This window comes from Hyperoodon ampullatus (genome assembly GCF_949752795.1).
Source record: "Hyperoodon ampullatus genome assembly, chromosome: 1".
Taxonomy (NCBI): domain Eukaryota; kingdom Metazoa; phylum Chordata; class Mammalia; order Artiodactyla; family Ziphiidae; genus Hyperoodon; species Hyperoodon ampullatus.
The window spans coordinates 144,025,547-144,045,234 of NC_136914.1; the positions used below are offsets into that span (position 1 = coordinate 144,025,547).

The window sequence follows — 19,688 nt, forward strand, 5'->3', positions numbered from 1 at the left end:
ATTAAACCAATATTAATAACAAACTCTTCAGTGTTTACTAAAAGGTAGTATGAAAAAAAAAGTACAAACTTTTTAAAATCTACTTTGCTAATCTTAAAGTGAGATTTGAAATTCCAATACCAGTTCTGAGTTTTAACATTAGAATTTTCCGAAATGTATTAAACGGATGGTTAAGGCTTGCTTTAACATCCAGCAAGACAGCCATGTCTCAAATTAATAAACTCTTTCTTACCTGTTCATACGAACTTGTGTAGCAATTCTGTCAAAACACAGTGCTACTAAGGAAACATGAGTCACACTTCTACTAGGAGCTGTACTCGGAGATTCTTCCACTGAGGCTTGTAACAAACATAAGTTCACCTAACACACAAAATGTCACATATTTCAGAGTTGAAAAGTAAAAAGCTACCACTTAAACATAAGATATACAGGAAAATGAAAAACTACCATTAGGAATGGCATATCTATGTGTATGAGAGTAATGAAGGAGAAGCTTATAAACTCTCATAAAATAATAATTAAATTCTTACTGGATCAATGTGAATTATTTTAGTAAATATTACCCAACATTCTGCTTAAGTAAACTACTTACATTACATTAAATGTTACATTAGATCATCAAGGAAATAAAATATATATTTCTGATATTACAATCTATTCTACCACCATTCAGTTTAGTAAATACAAAGGATAAAAACCACCAAAATATTCTCTTTCAGGAAAACTTGTTTAAATATTAAATTTTTACCTTTGGTATGCTAACATTAGCCTGAAGACCTTTAATTGTTACATTATCTTGCTTCATTATAAGATTTGTCTGTGCTTGTCCTTGGTTAGTCATTCCTATGGTAGAATGTTCAGTTTTTGTTCCTCTAACATCCTGTTTGGAAGATAGCTAAAAAGATTGAAAGCAGAATTATTATTTCACAGACCTTTTGTAATTTCCATATCATCTACAACAGCAACTTGTTATTCACTGTGCTCCTTTATACCCATCTAGGTACCAGCTGCCATCTGGTTTAGCATTCCCAGTCTTAAAGTCCAAACCTTAGAAAAGCTAGAAAATAGACTGGCAGCCCCAGTGTTGAGAGAAGTGATACATAATAAAGCAAAATCAGCCTACATAAAAACATGTACTTGAGAACATATTTGGTTTCTGATAATTAGCTCCTTGTTGGCTGGGAATATTTTCAAATTTCTTTTGATTTGTACTCCTCTAGCCAAACTACCTATCACATGAAATGCCAATATATTTTGAATAACTGGATCACTAAAAATAATCAGCTTTACTTTCACCTTGCCTCTGGTCCGTAGTCCAAATGCGACTCAGATAAATCTGAAAGTCAAGTGGACAGTCACTAGATGAGGATCAATCACCAGGATATGACTGCTAAGAAACTGGCTTTGTGACTAGGACCACAGTGTTAAGTAAAACATCGCACACCAGAAGACAGTGACTTGATTCACCGAGGTGAACAAAAATAATCTCAAAAATATTAAGATACAAGTTATCTAATCACAGAGGAAAGCCAAAATACTATGCAGATTTGCTTTCTTAGTAAATGAATGTACCAGTCCTAAACAATGCTCATTCACTTAGGACCAAAGCTCTTTAGGAAAGGCTTAGAATTAAACTATTTCCAAAATAAAAGAAAAAATAATGCTACATTTTAATAAATATTTTACTCCTCTTATGCTATCTCTTATGGAGCCAACGACATATAAAGATTATTTAGAAATGTTCATGTATTCCAATTTAAATGACTAATAAAATTTTAGTATATTCAAATTTTTTTCAAGTTTGGATATTATGTACCTGTGAAGAATACTCAATTTGCCACACTCACTCAACAAAAAGTTCTTACATTTTCTGAGAAGGTAGTCTTGCTATTTTGGACAGCTTCCCTGAGGACTTTGACATGTAGATCATCCACAATTGCAGCTGGATGTCTAGTACTAGCACAATGAACCATGGCTTCAATATACCTGAGGGAAGAAAAACAGTGTATGAAACATTTTAATATCACTTAATATTATGATCTAGTTTATCTAATCTATCCTATTATGTTCCATTCTAGATTTTATTCATCTTAGTTTTGTCTCCCTAGATAGACTATATCTCCTTGCAGGACAAACAATATATTATTTCCTCTTTATACCTTTGTTAACCAGACAGTAGTAAGAATATCAAACTTAATAATTAGTTCCTGGGTATTTGATAAATTTTATGCTTATCAGCCCCAAAGCAAAAAGTAGAAAATACAATGTAATATAATTATTATAATATTGCAATATATAATTATTTAGGCTGAAAAAGTAACAAATAATAACTGAAACATAGTCCTTTTAAAATATATTTTCATTTTTATTCAATCAAGATAGCCATCATCGTTCTTTTTCATGAAAATACTATATCACATACACTTATTATTTTATAAAATAGTAGTTGTAGTTTTAGACAAAATTAATACCTGTCTAAAGCTTCAGCCACTAGGGGAGTCAGAACAATATCAACGGTTCCTTTTACTTCAACTATGGCTGTTGTTCTGGTCTGAGAGACTGGTTGATCCAAGGTCCACTCTTCTGTTAATGTTTCATCATCTGTATTATCAACAGCTTTCTTTTCCAGAGGAGTATATGGTGTACTATACAATTTAACAAGCAAAGTATATATTAAAAAGACCAGTATATATATGAAAAAAATAGAAGTTGGAGCTTCCTTAAGATGAGTGACCCTTAAACTTATACTTATTTCAACTAAAAATTTCATGAAATTGGACTATATATTATATGTCCCAAATACTCTTCAAGGACAAGACAAATGAGGCAATAAAATGCAAATTGATCAAAGATGGTTAATACATCAAATGATAAAAAAAATTTTGTTATATTTATTTGGCAGGGCTCTACCAAAATACGAAAATTATAATACTGAATTCTTGTTAGTTCCCAATTTTAATATGCCAAGTTATGGTTTGCATAGTATGTCTAAAAGAAATGCTACTGACTAATTATACATGTAGGCAAAGCCATGAAAGACAACAGAGTTGAATTATTTGGGTCAATTTATTCATAAAATAAAGACTACAGTCAAGTAAAGAGTGGTTATTCCTCAGAACGAACTCTATGTATCTCATAATCAAGAAAGACTGATTTTAAACTTCAAAAGTATATAATTTTTACTTACTTTGAAGTAGATCCTGAAAGCTGCATTCCTCTGTCTAGTAAAGAGTTAGCTGTGAGCCCTTGTTTGATAACCTAGAATAATAAAAAACATTACTTATAGACTAGAATTTTAATATTAATTATTCTGTAATTTTATGCTATAAACTGATACTTGTGAATATCCAAATTACCTTGTTAATGTGATTTTGGTATGTATGATATAAATATTTAACAAATTGAAAAAATCACAGAAAATATTCAACTGGCAATTTCATTTTCTAATTATTCAGAAAAATGACAGAGTAGGGCTGTGAGGATTCAGCAACGAGAGGATTCAGCAACGAGAGTAGACTATACAACTAAAGCTTAAAAGCAAGTGCTTCAAATGTTTTTTCTCCATAGTTCCTCTTTAAATTGTGCTTTTCTTAGAAAAAGCTAATTTTAGAGTCTTGTAGCACAATCAACTTTTTTTTTTGTGGTACGCGGGCCTCTCACTGTTGTGTCCTCTCCCGTTGCAGAGCACAGGCTCCGAACGCGCAGGCTCAGCGTTCATGGCTCACGGGCCCAGCAGCTCCGCGGCATGTGGGATCTTCCCTGACCGGGGCACGAACCCGTGTCCCCTGCATCAGCAGGCGGACTCTCAACCACTGCGCCACCAGGAAAGCCCCCTACAATCAACTTTTAAGTGGGAAAGAATCCCAGAGTAACATTAAATTATAGGAAAAGCTAGATTGTATTTTATATCCATAAAAGATGATAAATAAAATAAATAATGCACTTGAATAACCAAACTAAACCCCTTTAAATGCTAGCCTGTATTTAGATTTAATGAAGAAAAATAACTTTCTTATGTTCTATTTTTGAAGTTGTTTAAAGATATGAATTCCTTGACTTATTTTCTCCAGAGATTTGACTGCCTAATCACACTAGATTTATTGAAAATACTACAATAATTCTAACCTCTCACAGCAATTCTAACCTCTATTTTTCACAGCAAGTGCAATTTAGTTTTATACTGGAACATTCATTTACCAACATATTTTCACAGGGAATAAAGAGAACATTTTAAAATGTTGGCATGGGTAACTTATCTTAGGCAAGATAAGAAATGGGCACAACCTTAAAATCAAAATTTTGTGACTCTATGTTTCTTCTTCCTTCAATACATATTACTCAAATGCATTTATCTCTAAGGATATTTCACTCCACTTATCACATTTCCGTCACTATTTAAGTCCAAGCCCATCATCTCTTGCACAGGCTGCTGCGACAGCCTCCTAGGTGATCACCCCAATTCCTCCTTGCGTAATGAGAATTCTGTTCCACTTAGTAGCCAAAGTACATGAGATCACATCACATTTCCTTAAAGCTCTCATGAATTTCCCAATGAAATTAAAATTCTAACTACCGATACCCTGGTCTACACATCCTTAATGATCTCGTCTTTGTTCAGGTCTCTAACCTCACCATGTGCAAAGCTCTCTGCTAACTCACTACGTCTCACGCACACTGACTTCTTTCCCACTTTAGAACTTCAGCAAGGCGGATGCCTGTGCCCTGAATATAGTATATAGTACCCCTAAGTCTTCCCTTCCTCAATTCCTCCTCATCCTTTAAGTTTCAGTTTAAATATTACCTCCTGTGATAGACCTTTCATGTCAATACAAGCTAGGCAGCCCCACTCCCCATTATTTTCTATCCCAGCATCATCTTCATAAGACTTCTGAATTTATAATCATATACTGTACTTATCCATTTATCTATTTACTGCCCATCTCTCATCCTAAACTATAAGCCCCATGTCTGTTTCCCTCACCAGTGAACATCAAATGATTGACACACAGTAGTATATAATAAATATCTAAATTTAAAATGAGAATATTAACATTTAGACACTTTAAACAAGTATATATGTACATGTTAGTATATACCACATGAGATTCTTGAATTGTTAATCAGCTCCATAAGATTTTATATGCTCAGTTTTGGTCTTTAAAATCATAAAAAGTTCTCTTATAAATTTATAATTTTATAAAAATGTCTTCATATTGGATATTATCACTAAATTTATTTTGACCTATTTTTAGCTTTCCTAAAAAAAAGCTATTTACAGAATACATTACAGATATGGACAATAATTAATTAATACTAAATTATAAGATCTCAAATACCAAGTGTACAGAACTGGATTTGCATAGAAGCAGTTATGGATTAATATAATAGAACACCAACAATTAAAAACTATTTCAAAATTTTACTTTTAAGACACAGAAAATATGAATTCACAGAGACATGATCCTAATCTTAGAATATAATGTAGACACAGACTATACGTTAATTGTTAATATTCTGACAAACAAGTCTGAAACTATTCCTTAATTTTATATGCTTAAATTTATAATACTCATCAGTAAATCTAAGGCCTACTGTCGTACATGAAGCCATGACTTCAGGAATTTTATCTTTCAGAAAAGTAGCTAAATGACTGAGAGAGTAATTTTTTAAATATCTTAAAAACCAATTTTCCTACATAAATTTATCAGTGGAAAGTAATGATTTGGCTTATACCTTAAAAGTTGGAACAGAAAGCTGTTCAAATGATGATGAGCTTTCTTCACTGGTTGGTGTATCCAGATCGAGTGGGCGATGCAATGAGGACTTAGAGGTTCTTTTGTTGGTTGGATGCTTCACTGACCAATTAATTACTTGGAATTGTGTAAGGTAAGTCTGATAGCAATTCATCACAGGTTGTTGAGAAGTAATCTGTTCGCTCTCTACTGTTTTCTCACTTTCTACAACATACAGATGCTCTATAACATCATCCTCTCCACCTAATGCAGAAACAAAGGAAGCCTGGGAAGGATGAGTTTTGAATGGCAGAGTCCGGGGATCCTGAATGCTTTCTCCATGGCCAGTAAGTGGTCCTTCTACACTGTGATATATGGAACCCCTACTGTAGTCAATCTGCTGGGCTTGCTTTTTCTTCTTTTTTCTACCTGGATAAGTTCCAGGGCCTTCGTCACTGCTAATGGGCTCAAATTCTTCAGCTGCAGAAAAGTAAGCTTCACTATCAGCCATTGACATGCTGGAATCCATTGATCGATATTGATGAAAAGAATTAGAGTCTGCTGATGGTGTATATGGAAATGAACCAAAACTTCTTCTCTGCTTTGGTGAGTCTAGCACATTTTCATCACTTCGGGAGACATCACTACTAAACTGGACTCCAACCGTAACAGGCTGCTTGTCCCCATAAAAAGCAGCAGTAAGGCTCTTGGTACTTCCAAGTCGGGTGGAACATACAGAGGCTTGTCGTTTCAAGGGAGATCTCAGAGGAGACTGACCTACTGACTTATCCTGAGTATTAGGAGACACAGGGCTATTTCCTGAAATTTCTGTAGGAATGCTAAAAAAAGAAAGAAAAACTATTAACATTTACTGAACACCATATAATTTAATTATAAATAGAAGTACTTATAAAATCCTTTCTGTATATATTAATCACTTATGTTACAAATAAAGGAAGTTGTAAACTTTTACAATAAAATATCCATACAAAGTAGCAAAACAGTACAATATATATTCCTACCCCACATAGTTCCAAAAAAAAAAAAAAATTGAGGCAACTTAAAACACAATAAAAATTTAAAGAAACCCAGAGTATAATCTTCTATCCATAATCCATGAACACTAATGCATTTATAAGTTTTTTTTCCCACATCCTTTAAAAGTTTATATAACAAAATATACCAGGGGCCTTTGATTAGATGAGAGGAAATGAGAGAGGGAGAAGTCACAGATAACCCCAATATTTCTGACTTCAGCAATTGATATACTAGTGCCATTTACTGAGGCACAGCAAGTTGAACATGATAGGCACAAGATCATTTTTTAATATGTTGAGTTTGAGCCCTCCATGAAACATCAAGAAGGTAGCTAGGTTCATAGGGACAAAGGTCTTGGATGGAGTTTTTAACATTTATAAGATGTTAGCTACAGATCATAATTGAAGCCAAACAGTTACTAAGACTGCCTAGGGAAACATTATTGAGTCAGTGGAGAAAAGGGTACATAACAGTCTTAAGGGATAATGACATTTAACAAATGGCAGTCTGTAAGAGGAAGAGAAAGAAGAAGGGGAGAGAAAAAAAAATGGAGGACTTGGAAATAGAGACGGAGAAGGAAAAGCCAAGGAGATGGGAGGAAAATCTGAAATGTGCTATCAAGTCGAGAGAAGAGTGTATTTCAAGAAGCAAGTAATCAACTAGGGGCCAAAAGAAGGACCAAAAAATATTCAACACACTGGAAGGATAATATCCAAATGTTAACAATGGTTCACTCTCAGTGGTGAGATGACAAGAAATGTTCATTTTTCTTATACTTTTCTGTATTTTTCTAACATCTGGAATGAATATATATGTATTACTTTTGTAATGAGAAAAACAACAGCAAATGGACATTTAAAAATAAGTTCAGGAGGAGAAAAAATTCTCTACAACAGGTGAGTTGAGAGGAGAGAAGTTTTTCTTGCCACAGTTTTAAGCACGTATAATCCCACGATCAGGTTTCTAAATCTAATTGAATACTGACCTCACTTGGCCATCATCTCTTTTCGTACCATGCAAGAATTCTTTTTGAACCAAATGATTATCGGCAACAGAAGAGGGACTTTCCTTTTCACCAGCCAATAGAGGCTGTGCAGCACTAGAACTACTATTCTCTTCTGAAGAAGAGGATGAGCTATGAGATCGTAATGGTACTTGAAGACTAAGGTGCTGAGTTTTTCTCTCTACTTCTATTCCCACTGATTTGTTTTCCCATTCTTTCCTCTTCATGCCATTCACATTACCTAAACAAACAAAAAAGTGAGTTACATAAACATAATAATTTCAAAAGCAATCTATGAAAAATATGATAACTTAATCCAATTCCCTGTTTTTAAGTATATAATAATTTTTTAAAAGCACAAGTAACTAATTTCACATAGCAATATGCTAAACACTACAGAAAGATACCAACGTAAGTATGAATCCAGAGTCCATACACAGTGAATTTTTTCTTTTTTTTAAGCTATTTATATGAAAATTTTCCAACTTAGAAAACATTCAAGAGTGGTAACCAAGCCATCAAAGACATTTTACTCGAAATTACCTATCTTAAAAACACTTTGCCCCCATTTGCTCTATTTTTATAAATAGACATAATATTTTTGGAACCATCTGAGAATAATTTGCAGATGTAGTAGGCTTTCACCCTAAATACTTAAAGGTTTATTTCCTAAGAATAATACAAAAACACAGTATAATTATCAACTTGGTATATTTGGTGTTTATACCATACTGTTATCTAGTCTACCACATGCTTTCCAATTTTCTCAAATGACCCAATAATGTCCTTTAAAACACTTCTGCCCTCTCCAGTATAGGATCCAATCTAGGTCTGTATATTATTACATTCAGTTGTCATGTTTTCTTTAATCTGGAACATTTTCTCAGTCTTTCATAAGAGCCCTGTGATGTGTTATGTAAATTGGGGGTGGAGAGGGATAAAAGGAGAATTCTATAGCTGCTTAGATCCAAAAAATAACTATTGCCCTACTCCTCTCCTCCAGCCATGCTTGTGCTACTCAAGAAAGAAGAACATACTAGTAGGAGAAAACATCTCTCCAAGCAGAAGGCACTTCTAGGTGGAACTTAAGCGGTAAGAAGACTTAAGAACTTACAGTATAAGTAATATTACTTGCTTCTACCACCACAAATGTAAAAATCCAACAAAAGTCAAAAGAAAAATGGGTTTGAGTCATTTCTAAGTGATAGGAAACTAGTGTTCACTGACCTTCCAAGGAAATTATTTAGTTCCATCGACATGCCCTCCTTGATTCTATCCTGACACTGTACATCTATATGTGGCTCCTAGAAAATGCAGATACTTACACAGGGACTAATTCCAATCTTCCCTGCACAAGAAACTTATGGCAATTTACCAATTATAGCTCATTCCTGAGAAAATCACTAGGAGACACAGACACTCCCTATTACATGTTATAAGAACTAAAATGAGGTTTCTTTTGTTTACTGTTAGAGAAATTGCTATTTTCTCCCTTTTAACCATGTGTAAATTCCCTGTAGATTTTCTTCCTTGAGTTTGCGATAGTTAAATTTTGATCTGCAGATTAGAAAATCAAACAACGTCTTTATAAATAGTGCCAGCTCTAGTAGGGTGGAAAGAACTAAAGTGGTTTCGATGACTGTAATTCTAGTTTATGCTCAGCCATATACATGACTTTTTGACTTCATGCAACTCAGCCTCAGTGATGACCTCAGTTACTTCACCATATACAGGGAAAATAAAGAACTCACATGGTAGTTTGTGGATGAAATAAGAAATGCCTGTGAACACCTTTAAAAACAAACATTATTCAAAAGTGAGAAAGTAATATTATAAGAAGATGGCTAAGTAAATTTTATTTCGTATGTTTCTTGACCTTTAAATGTCGAGAAGTTTTGGTGTTTGCTGATTTTATAAGATAATCTGCTCTTATTCTAGTAAAACTGCTGAAGTCAAGTAATCTTAAAATAACATGCACAAATTTATTAATATTCAGTGAAATATCATTTAAACAAGAATTTGGCATATGTAGTACTCTAGCTCTTTCCTCTAAGAGCTCCTTACACATGAAAATCAATCCAATAAATTCTTAAAGTTAAAACTACTTCTTTTCTATCTTTGTCTACTGACAAAAGGCAGAGCTAAGTTAATGTTTCTGAATGGATCAAGGAAAAATAGCTAAATACTGGTGAGATATCAAGACTTTTCTACATTTCACTTCTTGACAGCATGGCAACTTAAGCAGTAAGTATTGCACTTAATTGTAGGAATACACAACTAAGAAACACAAAGGAAAATGCATTTCTGAAGTCTTTGGAGAAAAGATGCTGGATAAATATAAATCCAGTATGCCTAAAGCCACCATTCACTGTTCATATCAAACTCATGTATTTGCAAAGTTATCCTACAGGCTCTAAGACCAAATTTCTCTTCTTGACATGTACAGTTTTAGTAAGAAGAATATTTTGCAAAAGTAGTGAATAAAATGAGGGCCAATAGTATAAATATTTCTATTGATAAGTTTTTCCTATAAAAGTAAGCTGGTAAAACAATCGTTACCTCAAAGCATAGCTATTCCTAAGTATATTTCTGGAATCTGGATTCTAGGGAAATAATGATATATAAGGAAATATTTAGAGTAAGTTGGGCTAGGAAAAATCACCCATGTTAACAGCAGAAGATCTGAATAGTAGATCTACTTTTGCCTTGTGCAACTCTGAAAAACTCACTAGTCTTATCTGGCTAGAGTTAATCACCTGCAAAACAAAGACAGATTATACTGAACCCTACGTGTAAGACTGCTCAAAAAACTAAGTTGAACAAAGTAACACTGAACTTCTCTCAGAATGGCATAGGGATGAAGATAATAAAAGATTAACACAAGTGACAACACATTACCATCTACAATTTTGGGAACTTCTTTAGTAATGATCCATTCTCCAGGCTGTAGCAGAGACTGTCCATAATACATATCAGACTCTGCACTCGTGCTTGAAAATGCAGAGCTACTGGAAGGTGTCAGCTCTTCAAGTCTGAAGAAATCTAGGCAAGTTACTGTGCCGCCGAAGAATCTGCAGCCACCAAGACAACCACACTTGTTCCTACACCTCTTATTCTTCAGGGTGTCATCTGGCCACAGAAACCACAACCTAAACAAAACCCAAAATGAAACAAACAAAAGAACAACAACATAACAAAAAATCATTAAGAAATCAGAAACTTTTGAGCAGATAATCAATTAAATATAACTGTTAATATTTTTTAAAGAAGTTTGTTTTTACAATGGAGTATCTTTTTAATTATTTTGCCTTTCTTAAAAAAAAAAGTCTCACCATGGTGAGATGAAAATAGGTAGGAACAATAATGAGAAATAGAGTATACGTTAAAAAAACCACAAAAAACAAAGAGCTAAAAAAGAAGCATATATATATGAAAATTAGACATTTAAATCCAGTTTAAAGACAGCAGTGAACATTCTCAAAAGAACTAAAAATTTAAACATTAATCTAAAAAATAGCCAAGGGACTTCCCTGGTGGTGCAGTGGTTAAGAATCTGCCTGCCAATGCAGGGGACACGGGTTCGAGCCCTGGTACAGGAAGATCCCACATGCTGCGGAGTAACTAAGCCCTTGCGCCACAACTACTGAGCCCGTGTGCTGCAACTACTGAAGCCCACGCACCTAGAGCCCGTGATCTGCAACAAGAGAAGCCACTGCAATGAGAAGCCCGCGCACCACAACGAAGAAAAGCCCACACGCAGCAACAAAGACCCAACGCAGCCAAAAATAAATAAAATTTTTAAAAATGAATAAAAATTTTAAAAATAGACAAAACTATTAGTATAGATTATGCTTAATAGATTATTATTTTTAGCATTTCAGAGCCTATTTCACATGGTAAATTTAGTACACCAAAATGTTATAAATATGGGGCAAGTAAAAAATTATTTCTCAATAAAATCAAAATAATGCACCATTCTATATTTTAGGAAAAAAAATTGTAATGATTTTGTAATAAGGACTCTGAATAAAGTATTGAGAATTAAGACAATAAGATGTCTGTAAAATTCTGTAAAATGTCTGTAAAATTCTTCAAGCTCTGTGAGTGACCCCCACAGAAAACTGTCAGCATTTATTAACTCCCCTTTCTTAAAAAATATTATATAAGTCTGGGAAATATATTGTTATTCCTTTTTTTTTTTTACTTTAATAAAACCTCATATTAACAGTCCATTTTTCTAAGCAGTTCCACATGCATTATCTCACTGGATCCTCAGGGCTCTCATAGGAAGATAGAATAGGTATTGTATTTTCACTTTACATTCATTCATTTATATTTCCTGAACATATCTACTGTGTGCCTTGTATTGTGCTAGGCAAAACTGACATAGCCTTATCCGTGTGAAGTTTACAGTACAGAGGCAAAGACAGGCCACAAATAAGAATATCTAATCATAAATTACAGTAAATGCTCTGAGGAAAAGAATAGGGTGTTGTGACAAACAAAATGCACGTAACCTTTCAAAAAATAATATTTGAGATGTGAAAAATAAGATGGAATAAATATATCAAGTTAGAAGTGAAGAAATTAATATATCAAATTAGAAGAGGAACATCCATCTAGAGAAGACAGAAGGAAAATATGTGCCTCTTCTGTAATGCATCCCACTATGTGCAAACATCCATCATGGGTCTTTTCTGACACCCCCATGGGACTCAGGGATGGGGTACCAGGTTTAGCAAATAAAAATACAAATAAAAATAAGTTTGTCCTATGCAATATGTGGGGTGTACTTATACTAAAAAGTTATTTGTTGTTTATCTGAAACAATTTTAGCTGTGCATCCTGTATTTTATCTGGCAATCCTACTTGGAGGGCACAGGGAACCAATGCAAACACATTTGACTCTGGCTAGTGCTTTTGCTAGTGAGTAATATAGTCTTCTATCTCTCATCAGGTTTCTTATATCTTCTGCCAGCACTCAGGAAACTGTGGCAGGATAATTTGTCAGCTTGTAAGTAGGATAAAATCTCAAACTCTTCACAATTCTTAACCAGAGCACTGAAACTAACCTAAATGAGGCCTTAAATCACATGGAGCCACCTCCTTAGCTTCACTAATACTTTGTACTACCACCTGACCTATCAGAACAGGCACTGGGTTCATACTCACTGGCTTCCTGAGCAATAATTAACAAAGAAACCAAAGTTTCTTTAAACAATATTCTCTACACATGAGTTTTCGTACTTAGATTTACAAGATATCAGCATTTTAAATAAACCTAAAAGATTAATGTAATCTCAATAAAAACCTCAAAGGGATTTCTTTTAACTAGAAAAATAGTTCTTTGGGAAAAGTTAATAGATGAAAATATTTAAACATTTTGTGAAATGAGTATGTGTTAGGTATTAATTTTCCCTCTATATTTGAATAGATATTTGCAGAAAAATCTATTTACATTCTTGGCTGTATTAATGCACACACACCATTAAAAATCCAGATGGTTTAGAGTTTTTCCTCTATATCTGAATAGATATTTGCAGAAAAATCTATTTACATCCTTAGCTGTATTAATGCACACACACCATTAAAAATCCACATGGTTTAGAGTTTTTCCTCTGTATCTGAATAGATATTTGCAGAAAAATCTATTTACATCCTTGACTGTATTAATACACACACACCACAAAAAATCCAGATGGTGTTTATTAATGCACATACACCATAAAAAAATCAAGATGGTTAGGAATAGAAAAAAATAAGAAAGTACAGGGGCCATGCAATTACTAGCAAAAAGAGTGTTCTCAAATTAGTACAAGAAATTACAAAAGGGAAAGGTTAACATATTTGAATACATAAGAATTAAAATCTGTTTAACATAAGAATAAAAAAATAAAAGAAACAAACTGCAAAATATTAGCACCAGGGATCAGAAAAGGGCGATAATCTATAAAGAGCTCTTAAAAATTGGTAAGAAATATACCAAGATCCCAATAAATAAATGTATGTAGAATACTAGCAGGCAATTCACAAATGAGGAAATAAAAATAGCCAATAAATATTTGAAAACAGTATTAAACTCAAAATAAAGAAATGCAAAATAAAGCAAAGAGATACCACCTTTCGGTTATTATAAAACACTCAAAGGGTAGCAAAGGTGCAGTAAGACAGAGACTCTCCTAAAAAGCCACTGGGAATATAAAATGAAATAATCTTTCTAGGAAGTAGTTTGGGAATGCATATAAAAAGCTCAGTTTTTAACACAGTCATACAACCTTCTAAGGAAGCTATTTAAAGGAAATACCCAGAAATCGTGGGAAAAGCTTTGATGTATAATGAGAAATTTAGAAACAATCTACGTATTTAATGTAAGGGCAATGGCTAAGTAAAGTACAATATACCTTCTTGATGGGTGCATTATCATTTGTTTAAAAGGAGCTTTATCAGTCCACAGCTTACAGACGCCAGCCTCCTGACCCAGCAAAAACAAGCTGCCCAAGGGCTGCAGCCAACGAAGAACCCACAGCCTCCCCAGTCTCCTCCCTTCTCTCTGTTCTCTCCTCTCCTCTGTTCTCCAGACTTGCCTACGGTTTGCCACAGTTTGCTTGTCTTGAATTGCAATTCTTTGCTATTCCCAAAAAAACTCATTTTGCTGGTAAAAACAAACCAAAAAATGGGCTCTTTTGTTTTTTTTAAGGGCAACATTACATACATGTAGAATTTTTAAATGTAAATGATTTCAAGTATAAGAAAAATACTGGAAAGAAATGTAACAAATTCAGTGTAGTAGGGCTATAATTATTTTCCTTTATTTCTTAATAGTTTTCTCTATTTTTAAAATAAGCTTTATAAACTTTAGAAGGGAAGAGATGGGGATGGAAAAAGTCATACTATCATTTTAAACAGATGTAATTCAGTAAGAAGCTTTGGCAACTTTTTAAAAAGCAGATATAATCATTTCTTAAGGTTTAGGTACTCTGAGTCTTCCCTGCAGTTGTGAAGGCCCACAAAAGAAGTTTTGTAGAATAAATGGTGATTAGTAATGGTGTTTTCTAGGAATGACATATTGGAAGTGGAGGGCTGTGGTGAGAGAGAAGGGGGTGTAGTGCTTTACAAAATGTTATTTGGGGGCCAGTAATTTATATTTGTTTCACTGTTGACATACACAGCATGGGCTTAGAAACATATCAAAAAATAATGTTTTTTTCCAGCAACCACACCGTCATCAGATGATATATACAATGTGATTACTTAAATATAAAATCTTTATTTATTCATTGAGGTATACCCAGCACAATCACATTCGGTCTATATTTTAGACATTCTTATTCCATTCTTTTTTTTTTTTTTTTTTTGCAGTACACGGGCCTCTCACCGTTGTGGCCTCTCCCGTTGCGGAGCACAGGCTCTGGATGCGCAGGCTCAGCGACCATGGCTCATGGGCCCAGCCGCTCCACAGCATGTGGGATCTTCCCAGACCGGGGCACAAACCCGTGTCCCCTGCATCGGCAGGCGGACTCTTAACCACTGCGCCACCAGGGAAGCCTGCTTATTCCATTCTTAACGGTAGAATTTCCTTTATAATTATCTAGTAATTTTCATCTGAACTTGAGACTATTACCATTCCTAAATTTCACTTACCTCTTAGTTCTGGTATCATGAGTTTCTAAGAAATGTCTTTGCGCCTCATGTTTAGAATGATGATCAGCAGCTAATGCAATATCAACAGTAATAAGTCCTAAGTTGGCAGACCCAGCTTCAAGCCAGTAGGCCCTCCGTAGTACTGCAGGCTGAAGTCCAACTCTGGAATTATTCAACTGTTCAATGTACTGTCTCACTTGAAAATCCTGAATTGCAGCACTTATTCCTTCCCCAACCGACTGATTGTGGAGATTACAGTTTGCAACCCGAATTGCACCCATCTAAAGTTGAATGAAGAAAATGAAACAAAACTGTAGTTTCTGTATTTTTAAGCAACTTACAGTAAACTATAGAATAAGTAATTATTTCAAATTGCATGAAATATAGAAGAAGAAAAGAAAGGGAAAGGAAAAAAAGAGAAAGGAGAAATAGAAAAGATAAATGCAACAGAATAAAAATAAACATTCAATTTAAAAAAGAGGATAAAAGGAAAAGAACATAATTCCAAAGAAAAATGAGAGATGGAGGAAAGAAAAGTTAGAAGAGTAGTAAGTAATGAAATCACAGAATCTTAACAAGGGCTTGATTTTAAACAGTAGCCAGTAAGCAGCAGTGGCAAACAAATGTTTTAGGAGCCAGACAGCAAATATAAATGAATAAAACCTAAAGGAATTCAAAATTAAATCTTTTAAAAACATCAGCAATTTATATCCCTGCCATATAAGCACGCTACCAGTTTATATCCCCCTGCCATAAAGCAAGGTTATAATAATCCAGTTAGAGTAAAAAAGTAGTGAAAGTGTGCCTTTAAAAATATAAGACTGGGGCTTCCCTGGTGGCGCAGTGGTTGAGAGTCCGCCTGCCGATGCAGGGGACACGGGTTCGTGCCCCGGTTCGGGAAGATCCCACATGCCACGGAGCCACTGGGCCCGTGAGCCATGGTCGCTGAGCCTGCGCGTCCGGAGCCTGTGCGTCCGGAGCCTGTGCTCTGCAACCGGAGAGGCCACAACAGTGAGAGGCCCGCGTACCGGTAAAAAAAAAAAAATATATATATATATATATATATATATATATATAAAAGACTGGAAGAGAACACAGATAGTATAAAATAGAAAGCTATCTCCTAGAATTCTGTACTATTCTGCGAGATGGCAAACTATAAATATGTGTTTTATTTCAAGAAATGGAGGTTTGGTTTGGCAAAAAGGAAAAAAGAATTACACTGGCCAAGAAATAGACAAATGTGTACCTTTATATTTGTAGCACAGCCATGCTCCACAATATAAATATCAGCTCCATCTACTGCTAAACGAGTCATAGTATACTTCAAATCATCTGAAGTTGGACAAGGCCCAGGAATACAACTCAACTAAAATGAAATGGATTGAACATTTAATTCTTCACCATCAATTCATTATTTTGATACATAAATCTGCTTATTTAAATAAACACAAGTCTTGTTACATGTGTATTTTAAAATATCAATTAAATTTCACTTTTTTATAATGATAAATTATATATTTATAATTAGATATATTTAAAATGATAAATAAAATAATCAGCAATTAAAGTCTTGCCAATTAGAAAACTAATCATAAGCAACCATGTGTCACTTTCATTCAAAAGTGGCATGTGGCAATACTATACTGACAGAATACATGTAAAACTTGTTATTGAAACTCAAAAAGAACAGCCAAAGGAAACTGATAAACAATTTCACAGGTTTATAAGGACTGTAGAGGAGTTTAAAGTTGTAAGATTTTCTTAAGAGTATTTCATATTCCATTCACATGCACATTTTTACACACATCCACAAATATATGAACTGTAAATGTTATGATGATATCTAGGAAAATCCACACAAATTTACTTTTGTTTTACTCCTAAAACATAGATTTGGTCATGATTAGGTTGGAAGCTAACATACATATCCCCAACTTCAATGAACTTCTTTGGGAAATGGCAGCCCTGAATAAATCACCAGCCCAACAGCATGTACTCTGCTCATCAGTGGCAGAGCCAGGACTAGAAGGCAGGTGTCTTGCATGACAGTCGGTGCTCTATACTAATATATTTCCTCCACACGAAATAGACCTTTAAAAAAATCTGATCTAAAATGACAGAAAGAATATCAGTGGATGTGTGGAATAGTGTCTGACTGCAAAGGGTCACAAAGGAATTTCCTAAGGTGATAGAAATGTTCTAGATCTTCATTGGTGGTAAGGGTTACACCAGTATATATAACTTTTCTCAAAACTCAAACTTAAAAAGGGTGAATTTATTGTATGTAAATTATGCCTCAATGAAGTTGATTTTTTAAAATTATAATACAACTTAAAAGCTTTGAGTAGTAGTAGGAAAAAAAAAAAAGGAGGAGATACCTACAAGTATGTACAAATTATTGGTAAGAAACTAATGACTAAGGATCCAATTCCCTGGAGCCTGGCATTGTGTTTATAACAAGAAAATAAATAATTTTATCACCAATTACAGCTGTTTCCTTTATTGATGGTAAATTAGCACAGGTTACAGATTTTCTTGGACATAAAATTAAAAGCAGAATGAATTACTTCCAATTCACAGTAATATAATAGCAAACATACAGTTTGTATAACAAAAGAAAAAAGAAAGGAAAGACACATAGAAAAGAAACTAGAAAGAAAAACTGTTAGCAATGGCTATCTCTATGTTGTAGAATTAGGGTGTTATTTTTCTTTTTTGAAACTGCAATGTTTTCCAGGTTTTCTCAAAGGAGCATACTTAAAAAATGTTCCCCACCCTAAATGCATAAGGAACGGTGTTTACTACAAAATAACACTCTGCATCTCTCTGCCCCTGTACATGATTTCAGGAATTACTACCTACTTTTTACAACCCTCTTGAAGGTACTGTAATGACCCTTAGTCGCGGTAGTGCAATGTGGTAGAAAGAGTGTAAGATCTGGAGTCAGGAAACTTGGCAAATGCCCAACATTGCTAATCATGTTAAAGGAGAACATGTATGTTCCAGAAGGGTCTGCAAACAATGCCATGTAAGGAATTTAACCTTCTTCCTCCAATTTCTAAACCTTCTACATAAACACACAGCCATATCCCAAAGAGTTAGTATAATAATGCAGTAAGAGATAAGACATAATTTTATAATATCTCCATTTATTTGTGAATGTATGTTTTAATAATTACCTCATATTTTAGATATTTACAACTAAATAACAAGTGGCTATAAATGTGCAAAATAATTTTAGTAATTGAAAAAACTGAACTTTGGTGTTTACTTGATGCTATGTGCAGTTGATTTAAAGCTGATATCTCTTTCATTTTGAAAAAAGCCATAAATGTTTATAATACTGCTAACATATCTGTTAACATACCTTGGATTCACAGAACCGACGATCAATTCCATGCTGACATACTACTACTGATTTTGGTCTTTCCAGTTCATACTCCCGACATACGACATGAAAAACAAATGTCTGTCCCCACTCCAAGAGACAAGAGAGCTGCAAATAAGCCATGACAGGTTGACAACACTGTTAGCATTCTAAACAATTGTTCAGAGTTTAAAAGCTTATCAAGAATATTAATACAGCGTGAAAGAATCCAAACAGTGCCTTATACCTGCTACATAATCTACTTGTTAGTCAATATCATTTTTCTACCTTGACATCATTTATAAGCTTGTGTTACTTTTCATTTGTTTTTTTTTTTTTTTTTTTTTTTTTTTTTTTTTTTTTTTTTGTGGTATGCGGGCCTCTCACTGTTGTGGCCTCTCCCGTTGCGGAGCACAGGCTCCGGATGCGCAGGCTCAGCAGCCATGGCTCACGGGCCCAGCCGCTCCGCGGCATATGGGATCCTCCCAGACCGGGGCACGAACCCGTATCCCCTGCATCGGCAGGCGGACTCTCAACCACTGCGCCACCAGGGAGGCCCTTCATTTGTGAATGACAAAATGCATTGCCAAAATGAAAACTCATTTCAACTGAAAAATTCAACTTCAGCAACCTCTAAAGCAAGTATTTTTTTCAAGGTTATATCTTTCTTATATGATTAATAGGAATCCTCTGCACAGAAAAGCACCTAAAATTCTCTACCTAATAATAAACCAAGCTTTGAAGTGAAATTTATATCTGTTAAGCTACAATTTTAGAAAATCAGGTATTCTGAAGATTGAAGAACTTTTATGAATAGAAGTTTAAGTAAGTATATATCAATTTTTCATCAAATCTTGAGTTTAAAAAAAACCCCTTAATTTTATAACTGGATAGTTTACAATAA

At 34.2% G+C, this 19,688-nt stretch overlaps 1 protein-coding gene across 2 annotated transcripts in view; it reads right to left on the reverse strand.

Annotated features, from left to right (window-relative positions):
- The window catches only part of BLTP1 (bridge-like lipid transfer protein family member 1), a gene marked incomplete at its 5' end in the record, with an annotated part of 191,446 nt that overhangs the window by 100,705 nt on the left and 71,053 nt on the right, over positions 1 to 19,688 (reverse strand). For both annotated transcript variants that reach the window (XM_079697870.1, XM_079697869.1), the window contains 11 exons: positions 233 to 360; positions 749 to 895; positions 1,866 to 1,986; positions 2,472 to 2,645; positions 3,188 to 3,258; positions 5,734 to 6,571; positions 7,756 to 8,014; positions 10,672 to 10,922; positions 15,415 to 15,695; positions 16,664 to 16,783; positions 18,785 to 18,913. In XM_079697870.1, coding sequence (XP_079553996.1) covers positions 233 to 360; positions 749 to 895; positions 1,866 to 1,986; positions 2,472 to 2,645; positions 3,188 to 3,258; positions 5,734 to 6,571; positions 7,756 to 8,014; positions 10,672 to 10,922; positions 15,415 to 15,695; positions 16,664 to 16,783; positions 18,785 to 18,913 — 2,519 coding nt within the window. The remainder of the gene's footprint in view (positions 1 to 232; positions 361 to 748; positions 896 to 1,865; positions 1,987 to 2,471; positions 2,646 to 3,187; positions 3,259 to 5,733; positions 6,572 to 7,755; positions 8,015 to 10,671; positions 10,923 to 15,414; positions 15,696 to 16,663; positions 16,784 to 18,784; positions 18,914 to 19,688) is intronic.